The 11,179-nt window shown below is 33.6% G+C and overlaps 1 protein-coding gene across 1 annotated transcript in view; it reads right to left on the reverse strand.

The window, feature by feature from the left end:
- Positions 1 to 11,179, reverse strand: part of CSNK1G3 (casein kinase 1 gamma 3) — a 108,511-nt gene that overhangs the window by 26,117 nt on the left and 71,215 nt on the right. The window contains exons 6-10 of the mRNA XM_045285052.1: positions 9,817 to 9,902; positions 9,608 to 9,692; positions 8,499 to 8,647; positions 6,204 to 6,299; positions 1,610 to 1,705 (exon numbers count right to left, since the gene is read on the reverse strand). Of these exons, the coding sequence (XP_045140987.1) occupies positions 1,610 to 1,705; positions 6,204 to 6,299; positions 8,499 to 8,647; positions 9,608 to 9,692; positions 9,817 to 9,902 (512 nt within the window). The remainder of the gene's footprint in view (positions 1 to 1,609; positions 1,706 to 6,203; positions 6,300 to 8,498; positions 8,648 to 9,607; positions 9,693 to 9,816; positions 9,903 to 11,179) is intronic.

An 11,179-nucleotide genomic window follows, 5' to 3' on the forward strand; every position in this document is an offset into this window, starting at 1 on the left:
TGTTTGGCACCAGATGGAGCAAAAAGAACAAGTGATGCAGCTGCAGGCACAGCATGTGCAGCCAACCAGAGAGGTGGCTGGCTGGTGCATGCCACCCAATCCTTGGGATACACACTGCCAACCATGGAGGCAATGGGTGTGCCGTGCATAATTCATAAGAACATATACCCTGGTCACCAGGTAAGGAACACAGCCGCCTACGTACAGTGCACAATCCACAAAAGTGCATGCTGCCAATGACGGAGGTGGGGTAGAAAACCAACCTAATTTCTTAATTGCTGGAGATTCTCCTGAACACTGCACAAACACTTTTGACAGTACACATAAATTCAAGATACTTAATTAAGTAATATATACGTAATCCTATTTGTTATATATGTGATATACAATTTGTTCAATTATTGTTTCAAATAATAGGAATTGAGGAAATAAAAAGTTATAATTCAGACTGATTTCCTCACTCTAAGATTTTACAAAGCTAGTTAAATATATCCATTATTGCTGAAGAAATCTACTGAATGTAAGTTTTTAAGAAATATCTTGTTAACAATTTAGTTACTTCAAACTTAACTGTGAGCAAATCATAGAGCTTTTAAGAATATATACTTCCAAAAAGATTTTTATAATTCAAAGAGAAATCTAGTTAAGTAAAAATAGACACTAAGAAAAATTTTAAATTTGGTTAAACAAATAATGGAAAAACATTCAAGTGAAAATATGTGGAGGGAAATTTCTCAAGATTTAAAGAAAGGTATTTAATTAAAATAGATGTAATTCTCATGTTATCTCAATTACTTTTAAACAGACATTTAAAAAGACTTAAGAGATTCAACCATGTCTACCTATCTACAATATAAATAAGATAAAAGATTCAAATTTAGGGGAAGATAACAATACAGCAGATAGTATCTATCTATAAATAATGGAAAGGCGCAAAACTGAGAAACAGAAAGTAACTTCCTGCTCTAAATGCACACAAACTTGACTGGGGAAGTGCTGGGTCCTTGTTATTCTGATCGCTTTCTCCATCTGATATTTTCTACACGTGCACATAAATTACATAAGATTAGAGTCGTGTTTGTTTAAGCATCTTTTCATAAAGCACATATTGAGTGCCTACTGTTTATTCCTAACTCATTGAAAGGAAAAATAAATAAAAATGAACAAACTGACTTAGGAGAAAGTCAACTAAGGATAAAGAATATCAGATGCCAAGTTAGTAAGTCAAAACCAATGAAAGGGAAAAGATATAAAAAATGTTCCATTGTTTCATAAAGCATTAAAAAAGACTGCTCTCACTATTGGAAAATCAAATTTAACACATACTTCGAATGCTATCAACTAACAACTGTTTTTCTAGCCTGCTGTGAGAATGACATATTGTTGTGTATTCTCGGAAAAATGAACCAAGACAAAATCTTATTATCCCTGATGGTCAATTTAGACCAAGTTAACTTTGGTGTTTGGTTAAATAACAAAGGGATAGGATTATGGACACAGTTCAGCAACAAATTGTTCATTAAGGTATGAAATCATGCCATGAGTTCCAAAAAAAGGGTTAGTTGTATAAATTTGGGAAATAATCACTCATGCAAAAATCAGAAAATACCTGTACCGAGCCACCATGTCTGTCTGCTGCAAGGTGAGCTCTCAAATGGTGGGGATTTGCCTGCTGGGAGTCCCAAGCTGCCCTGTGGTCTGCCGACTGCCATTTATTTAATGCATATGGCATGCATGGAAGAAGAAAAACCCAATACGTTAAAAACCGCATCCTTAAATATATTAAAACAAATGTATAATAGGAAATTTAAAATGCCTTCACTATTCTGAACCATGTAGTTATCTTTGCATGGTGATGTGGAGAGATTTTAGTAAAAGCACTAAAATTATGTACTAACAATAGAAAGAAAACAATTTTAGATATGAAAGGACTTTGAGATCACAGACACAATCCTCTAAACTTTACAAAGTTAACTCAGAACCCAGAGATGCCCAAGAAAGCGCTCCAAATAAATAATGAGTACATTAAAAAAGCATCTGTCCGCGTTCTTACCATGGAGGTCCCCAGTGGTTTTCAAATGAGGACCTCCTTTTAACAGGGTTAAAGTCAGAAACAAAACCAAAAAACTCAATAGTCCTTAGTTTACTTAGAGATTTAGAAAACATTTCTCTCTTGCTTAGGATAATCTGCTTCTGATTGTGAGGACTATATGGAAAAAAATAGAAAATTTCTTTTTAAAAGTGAGATGAACTAAATAGAACACTATGAGGCTGCAAGCATATCCTATATGAGATCCTCTAATTCACTGATCTCCTTTTATCTGGTTCAAATCAAGAAACTAATTTATAGGAATTTATAAGAAACAAGCTAATAAGTCTTAATATTTTTAGATTCCTTAATAAATCTGCCTGCTAATAACCACATACAAGTAGTAACCTACAACAAAATGAAGAATAATTGTGTAGTTAGTTTTCTATGTTCCAGGAATATGGAATATTAAGATGGTGGCAGTCCTAAGTATTTATGTTTCAATTTTGTGTTTGGTCTGTCTGAGCTGTTTTATGTTTGTTACTTAATTTTCAGAAAAACAATATCATCCCCATTTTATTAAGCCATTGAAGCACTTAGATATTAAATACTTCTCTAAGGTCACGAAGCTAGTAAGGAGTATAAGAAGTATTCAAACTCAGAGCCTCATGCTACTCTCCTTACTATGCACCTGGCTCTTTACCACAATTACACATATTCTAAAGACTGCCTGCTCTTTCCTTTCATCCCCACCCCCTGCACCACCCCTTTCCCCAACTATCCTAAGTCTAAGAAACTACAACAAAGGATATTTCTGAATATTTTAAAGCTGCTGGCTACAACCCATATCTTTTTAGGGTTGGTTTCAAATGCCAACCAACTGATCTCTTGCCTTAATTATTCTCAACTGCACAGTCAAGTACAGTTTCCTCATAGATTTCTGTGTTTCTCCAACATTTTCAAACTCTACTCCTGGGCTTGGGACTACAGCAGCTCTATCTCAAGGTTCAGAGTGTGGGCTAGTGTCAGGATGGCCCACTTATAGAAGTCGGCAGTGGGCTTCCTTGCTAGATGAAGCTTAGCTCAATACTACATAAAAAAAAGAACATAAATATTTGCTTTGCAATTCTTGTGGGAATTCAAGAAGTTCTTTGAAGACAGTACATATAGTAGGTTCTCCAATTTTCCTAATATTTGCATTTCTGAAGAGACCTCTATGACTTTATATTACAGCAAAGAGTTTAGGCAGCAGATTGATTTATACTGACGGGAGCACATTGGTTAAGGATATTGCAAATTCAGGAGATACAATTGATCAATGTGCTGGCACTAAGATTTCTATACTAAAACTATAAGAAGCAAAAGTCCATCATCTATGTCTGGAAAGTTTATTACAATTATATCCTCTAAGTAATTATGACAGTTCTAGAATATCTTTTTATTAAACCCACCAAATCCTTAAACCAACATTTAGCAGATTTGTACTTTAAATGGAAATTGATAAAAGCTATGGGCACTGTGGTACCTGAATGAGTTTATGTGAGTTATGTGAGTTAGACACTCCCTGGGAGTGGACTTTCTACTCCCATAAACAAGTACCATCTCAGAAACCAACAAGGCTCACTATGAGTCAGCATTGACTCCATTGACAGTGAGTGAGACCCTCTTGGCCAGGGGTGGTGTCAACCTGTCAATCAAGTAGTAGCTTGGGGTGGCCTTTTGAATGAGAGTGAGGGACTTTGGGAACTGCTGCTCTTTCTGCCCCTCTACCTGTTGGCCTGCTGGAACTCTAACTTTCTTGGGGGTTTGGTCCATGTGGGCTGCCCACCTCTGAGAGCTGCAGGTGCCCTGCCATTCCCTGCCATGTTCCCACTAACCTTGGATCCCCAACTCTGCACCCATCAGCTTGTAATCTTCCTGCTTCCAACCTTTCTACATCACTAGTCAACTGCTATGTAAGTCTGAAGAGGGATTTAAGGAACTAGCATTATATCTTAGGACTGGAGTTGGATTGGGCTAGGATGCCTTCTTGATATATAAATACTTCTTTATATAAAGCTTGTTCTTATACCTATATGATGTCCCTGGATTTGTTTATCTAGACACTCTGGCCTAACCCAGGTACTCAACGTTTCATGCACAACTCCAGGAAGAGGGTAAGAATCTTTACCTAGAGACATTACAAAGGATTTAATCATTTGAAAGATCTATCCTAATTTTTAAAAAATTATTTGTATTGTGAACTCTGGGCTTCTCAAAATATTTAAACAGTTTAATATATTTTCAGATAGCTAATAAGAGTTCTTTTCTAGATTCATTTTTTCCTATAATAAGGAGTCACTCTATCCAATATTTCTCAAATTCAATCAACCATAACTGTTTTACTTTATTATAGCATACAGAGCTCAAGTGGAAAACGTCAGAGAACAACAATTATCTTCTTCCAAGTACATTCAAGAAATTAATTTATAGGTCTGATTTATAAAGCCAGAAACTGTATGCCTTAATTTCCTAAAAGACCTATTTCTAATTACAATGTATATTTGAAGTAATTTATTTATAGGATCACTGAGACTTAATGGCTACATGCTGAGTGGCTAACCAAAAAGTGATTCAAACCCACCACAAGCTCCGCAAGAGAAAAAGACCAGGCAAACTGCTCCCATGAAGACGCATCTTAGGAAACCCTGTGGGCGGTTCTAATCTGTCAGAGTGGGTACATCTGAGTTGGAACACCCCTATGTACACAACAATTTGTCTCAATTTTGTGAAAGTCAAATTCTAAGACAAAGCTTTATAAACTACCTATATTTTATATCATAATGTGGTTAAATTTCTCTAAAGTCTAGTGTTTTGTTTGCTGTGATCTTTAAAAGCAGTGTACTTTGCTTTGGTTTTCCCCACTTGTTCTAACTCTCACATAACTTCTGATGGGATAAAAGTAAAAAAGCCAAAGGACAGTACACTGTATTCTTCTCCAAAAGGGCTCAGGCTACAAAGTCCTACAAAGGCACTGTTTTTAATTTAGGGTGATAGCTTTGTTTTGTTTTTTAAATGTTAAAGATAGCTTCAGTGAAGGTTCTTTTTACTTTTTTAAAAAAGAAGAAAGGTGGAAATATGGCTGCAAAACATCAACACCTTTCCATTACTTTACCCAGAAAACATGAACTCGGCACTCTTGACCAATCTCATCTACTATATCTCAACCTGCTTTCTCTACCTACTCTCTGCTCCAATCGGACTGGACTCCTTGCTCTTCTTTAAATTCTGCATTTTAAAACCACTGCTTCACATTTCATACTGTTCACTCTCCGCAATATGCCTTTAATCTGCCTTCAAATATTCCATTCATTCTTCAGGTTTCCTGCTCCATAAAATGTTTATAGTTCCAATGCAGCTTTAAAAATAATTTTCACATAACATAGCTCTATTTTGTAAGATATTTATCATTATAATCATTTCAAAACCACTGACAACCAATGCTATTTACTGAACATAATATCAAAATAAAGAAACAGACTTTGAGAGATAAATTAACTAGTCCAGAGTTGAATCACATCTAGGTACACAGGAAGTGAAAGATTGAGTGAACTTTTATCTCCAACATTGCTTTTAGCCACTCATTAGAAAATTACCTTACATTTGCATTACCTTACATTTTCTGCATTTAAGCAGTGTATAGAATAGTGCCTTTCAAATAGTTAGCATGTAATTGAATTATGTGTTGTTCCCTAAACAACACATAATTTAGTGAACTAAATTACAACCATGGATAGAACAATCAACTACTATTACAATTCATTCCAACAGGATATTCTAATAGAATACCAAACATTTCTCTAAGTTTCTACTAATTTATATCACTAATTAGAAATTTATGACTACAAAGATATAGGCTAGTTACGGTTTCTGTAAAGATATTTTTCTTTAGGCTAATAGGTAGGGAGAAAAGGTAAAGGACAAATACATTGTCAAAAATTAAATTTTCAAGCTCAATATGTGTATGTGTATAATCTGTTAATTTTTGAAATATATATTTCAATTCTTCAATATGTATATATATGTCTACACAGATACATAAAGCTGCCATCTGGATATGGCTCTACAACAAATATATTTATAAATTGTCAGAAGGCAATTAAGAAACAAATTGGAAATTTCATATCCAGCACACCTGATTTTTGGACTGCTGCATCTTCTCCCTGTGCTGATGTGCTTCTCTGTTAGATGACAGAGCAGGATCTTGTTGAACCGCTCCAACTGGAGTAGGCTGCAATGTAGAAGTAATTGGTACTGATACGTTCTATTGCAAAAATGTTATGTAAAATAATTTTTTGTGTGTAACAGGAAAAACACAAAAAAATAAGACAAGATTGATTTAATGGTTTAAAAGATGGGCTCACAATGTGTTCCTGAAACTAACAAATTAAGCAAAGACACCAGAGTTATTTTAAGAGTATTTTTAAAATATTAAACTACTTTAAGTATTTATTTTTATATCTACAAAAGACCAGAGTTAGAGAAAAGAAAAGCTAAAGGTCATTGCTGCTTTCAAGCTATTTTTTCCTATCAGAACAATGAAAATGTATTTGTTAATGGCTCTGGTTTCCAAAACTAAGGAATAGACTAAATAAATTATTTGTAGAAAAAAGTAATTTTATACAAAATATTAAAATTGCCACTGCCAACTTTTTGACTCAGATAAATTAATAAAGTTTTATTTCCAATAATTTAAAACCTGATGTAAACATAAAAACCAATACATAAGGTTAATCAAGATTCACATCACAGATCTCACATATGTCCAAAATTGATAAATTCTGGAGTAATTCAATTAATTGTTCAAAAACTGCTGAGCTTTTCAGTCCAAAGTATGGGTAAAGATAAATTAACACTGCCACAATTGAAGACATGTTTAAAATAAGCCTACTTATTTTTTTATTGAATATTAGATTTTTTTTTAAATTGTCTCTAAGAATTTAATAGCATTTCTTTAAATGAGAAGCAATCATCTCACAATTGTGACAATAATTTTAAATCTGTAAAAACTGAGTACATTTAAAAAAATTTAAACATGCTCCAATTTATAAGTACCAATCTAAGAGACTACTTATATTATTATCACTGTCTTAAGAGTGCTATAATAAGTAAAACTTATTTTTAAAAAGCAACAGATATTTTATCAGCTAGCAAGGGGAAACAAAAACCAAAATTAGCTGGCCCTTTTAAATGGCCATACCATTAGAGTATTATGCACACACAAAAAATATTTTGTATAAGAACTAAATCAGGAATAAAACATTGAAAATAACTTATTCTAAAGTACAGGATTTGAATAGAATTCAAGGAATAATGTGCTATGTCAAGATATGTCTACACAAAGGAAATAAAACCAATTTTTTTTTAAATTGCTTATTCTCAAATCTTTTCAAGTGAAGAGTTTATAATCTTAAAAAGAAAACAAGGAACAATAGGATTCACTACCATAAATTAACAAAGAGGCCTCCAGGCAGCCAGAGGCAGATAAAAATCATGTAGATCCAGGAATGGATTTTGGGCTTGCACTTAATCCTACCTCCAATCTAGGAAAAATTTGTTCTTACAAAATGCCCCTGCTTGATACTTGCCCTCATGAAGGAAACACAGAACATATGTGCGCTCTAGCAAAGTGTGGTGAAGAAATTAGATGGTGCTCTGCTATCAGGCAGACATCCTCTGGAGTCTTATGGGCTTGGTTTCCCAACAAGCAGCCATATAAGTATGATGTCAACTAAATCCACCTGGAAGAAGCACACTAACATCTGGGATTCAAGGATAGTAAATTATATAATCCATAGTATCAGAGCTTAAATTGTGAGATTCTGGTTTGCAGAAGTCTATGATTAACAATGGAAGCCCAAAATATATCTGCCAGATCTACACAGGAAATCAGCCTCAACTGATTTCCCTTCAACCACAATTAAGGGATGAGAATAAAATGGTCACCAAACAGAGGACTGGAGAGGTGAGTGTCGTAGATCAAAATGATAAACCTGATTTGATCGGTTAAAACCCTCTCACTCATCTCCCCTCTGTAAGACTTAGGGCTAGATCTGGTTTTCAATGTTTTCTGTGTTTCATTGGGGTTTATCTCTGGCATATTTTTTCATTGTGGGGCGCATTCTTGAATCTTTGTTATGATTGTCTGTTTTTTGGGTATATGTAACCCAGGACTGATAAAAAGATATAGTGGAAACAAATAAGGTTCCGGAGGAATACGGTGAAGGAGATGGGGTGGAAAAGGGATGGTGATATCAAGGTGTTTAAGAAGGAAGAAAATGTTTTGAAATTGATTGTGTTGGCAATTGTACAATGCCCCTTGGTGTGACTGAACTATGGAATGATATGTTTGGATTGGCTCCTAAATAAAATGGTCTAGAAAAAAGTGAAAGTTAATGGTAAAAATGTTATTATACAGCATAGTACTCACCAACTGCTTACCAATCCAGTCATATTCATAATCAAACATATATCCTTTTCGATCAAACAAGTCAGTAAAAAGCTTTCTTAAGTAGTCATAGTCTGGTTTTTCAAAGAAATCTAGCCTTCTTACATAACGAAGATATGTTGCCATTTCTTCTATAAGAAAAATTAATATTCTAATTCTACTTTTCTATAATTATCAATGAAAACATTTTACATGTATAAAATTGTTATATTATAAAAAGCTGAGCACCGTAACAAAATTCTAATGCAATTTAAAATGCTCTGAATTTTAATATAATGAAATCAAAATAGGAAGAAGGAAAGAAAATTGGGATCAAAGAGAAATGAGTTTTCAATTAGAACCACTATTTTTGTTCCATTAGTAAAGATTAAATGTTTTATATTATTTTTATAGCTTTGATAGTATTAAGGACAAGAATTGAAACACTGCAATTGAGTCCATTGTGACTCACAGTGACTCTAGCACTGCCCTCTGTGGATTTCTGAGCAGAAAGCCTCCTCTTTTTCTGGTAGTTTCGAACTACTGACCTAGCCTTTAGCAGTCAAATAAGTAACCCATTATGCCACCCGGGACCCTTAGAGATTAAGTTAGCAACATAATAATGCATGCTACTTAATCACAATCCACCGTTAGTGGATTATGTATTTACATGAAAGCACTCACAAAGGCCAGCTAGAATCCCTTTAGAACTAGTGACATACACTTAACCACCAATACACTCACTCACTGCACCGAGTGGATTGCAATGCAGTATTGCATTCTCTTAGACATAAAGTCCACAGGAGTCGCAACAGACTCAACAGCATCTAACAATGAAAGAATCTCCTTGGAGAAGAGACTCATTCAGCTGGTATTGGTCGACACTATTAAGAAATAGAATTATCTTATATTATCATTTTACCAATCAAATGCATAATCTGTCCCTGTGGTCTATACATAAAATGATGCCCTCTTTTAAATCACATTTTGGAACAATTTTTTAAGGCATGGGGGGGGGGGGAATTTACAAACTCAAGCAATGAAAATTAACAGTCCTACTTTCCAGTGGATCAATTTGCATTCATATGTATCAATTTAGCATCATTCATTACCTGGAAAATTTTCACATAACACTTCTATTGGTGTAGCTCGTTTTGTATCTCCAATTTTCTGATACCTTTCTTTTAATGTGTCAGCCTAAAACAGAAAATTTTTAATATCTTGAAAAAATAATCATTTTTAAATGATTTAGTTATAAAAGAGAACCATAGTATATTATTAGCATTTTATAAAATTCAATAAGGAAACAAAAAATAATTACCTTTAAACCTTGCCAAGGAAGACTGCCTCTCAGAAAATACATGAACATATGACCTAAAGCTTCTAAATCATCTCTCCTACTTTGTTCTGAAATATATGAGAAACAGGTTTATTTTCTCCTACCAGTTAAGGATTCATGAATGAGCTCTTTCATTGTGTATACATTAATTTCAAAAAGTTCAATATGCAAACATAAAATACAGATCTACTACTATAAATGACAAAATCATTCCTGGTTAAAATAAGTTGTTTTTACTCTAACATTACTATACATTTAAAAAATTATATGCCGCTATGAGTTTTCACATGTGCCCAGTTAGCTCCCCATTTATATATTCATGGAAGTAAAAGGTAATAAATAATCAGAAAGTTAAAATATTAAAGGTTCTAAAAGGCTCCAGAGTTTAAGTGCTTAAGTCCTTTAAACCCTCTTTTCTAAACTTAAATGAGCACAAAACCTCCCTGCCACATATTCTCTATTAACAGTATACACAGTATTTTCTGTAAAATGTTTCCAGAAATGTATCTCGACATTACTAACCTCTCAACCATCACTAAGCCACGTTCGTTTTAGTGATGTATGTTAGATAGTGATAATCACAGGCAAAGGTTCAGGCGAAGTACTTAAAAATATTTGCCGACATATAAATATTTTTGACATTGCATTGAAATATTTAACATTTCTTGAAATGTTTTAAAATTAAAAAGTATAGATTAGCAATGAAAGGAAAAATAAGAGGATATTTATGAACAAGATGTTCTACCTAAGTAAATAATTAATCTTCACAACATCTAAGGAGAATTTACATACTTTCCAAAAAGCTTCAATACCTGGGTCTCATCAACAGCAAAAAGGTTAGAAAAGGTTTTTAATACTATATACCCTTGTAATATTCTATGCCTGCTTATTACAACACTTCTTAAAGATTAAAACTAAGTTTGTGTTATTGTTTAATCAATAATGCCTGGCACAGAGCAAAGGCTTAACAAATGAACATTTGGCAGTATATACCATACATATGCTCCTTTTCTACCAGCATAGGAAAAATATCCACAATAATGTGCATCAAAGGGTCACTAGTTAGGAGAATGGAATTAGAGCAATAGTGAGGGAACGTTTTCTTCTTATTTCATATAATCAAAAGTGTAGCATGTGGGAATATTTTTCTTTCTTGTACTTTTTTATTATAATGTGCATGCTATGCAAGGGTCACTGTGAGTCAGAATTTGCTTGAGAGCATTGAACTGATTCATGTGTTAATGAAAAACAATAAGGATTTCCAAAATAAGTGAATTTAGAAGCCCTTTTAAATCTATACATGCAAGGGAAGAAATCTTTTATAACTAAGATTTCACTTCAATTA

The sequence above is a fragment of the Echinops telfairi genome, unplaced genomic scaffold, assembly GCF_000313985.2.
Source record: "Echinops telfairi isolate 266 unplaced genomic scaffold, ASM31398v2 ScPeMD7_7469;HRSCAF=8507_1, whole genome shotgun sequence".
Taxonomy (NCBI): Eukaryota; Metazoa; Chordata; class Mammalia; order Afrosoricida; family Tenrecidae; genus Echinops; species Echinops telfairi.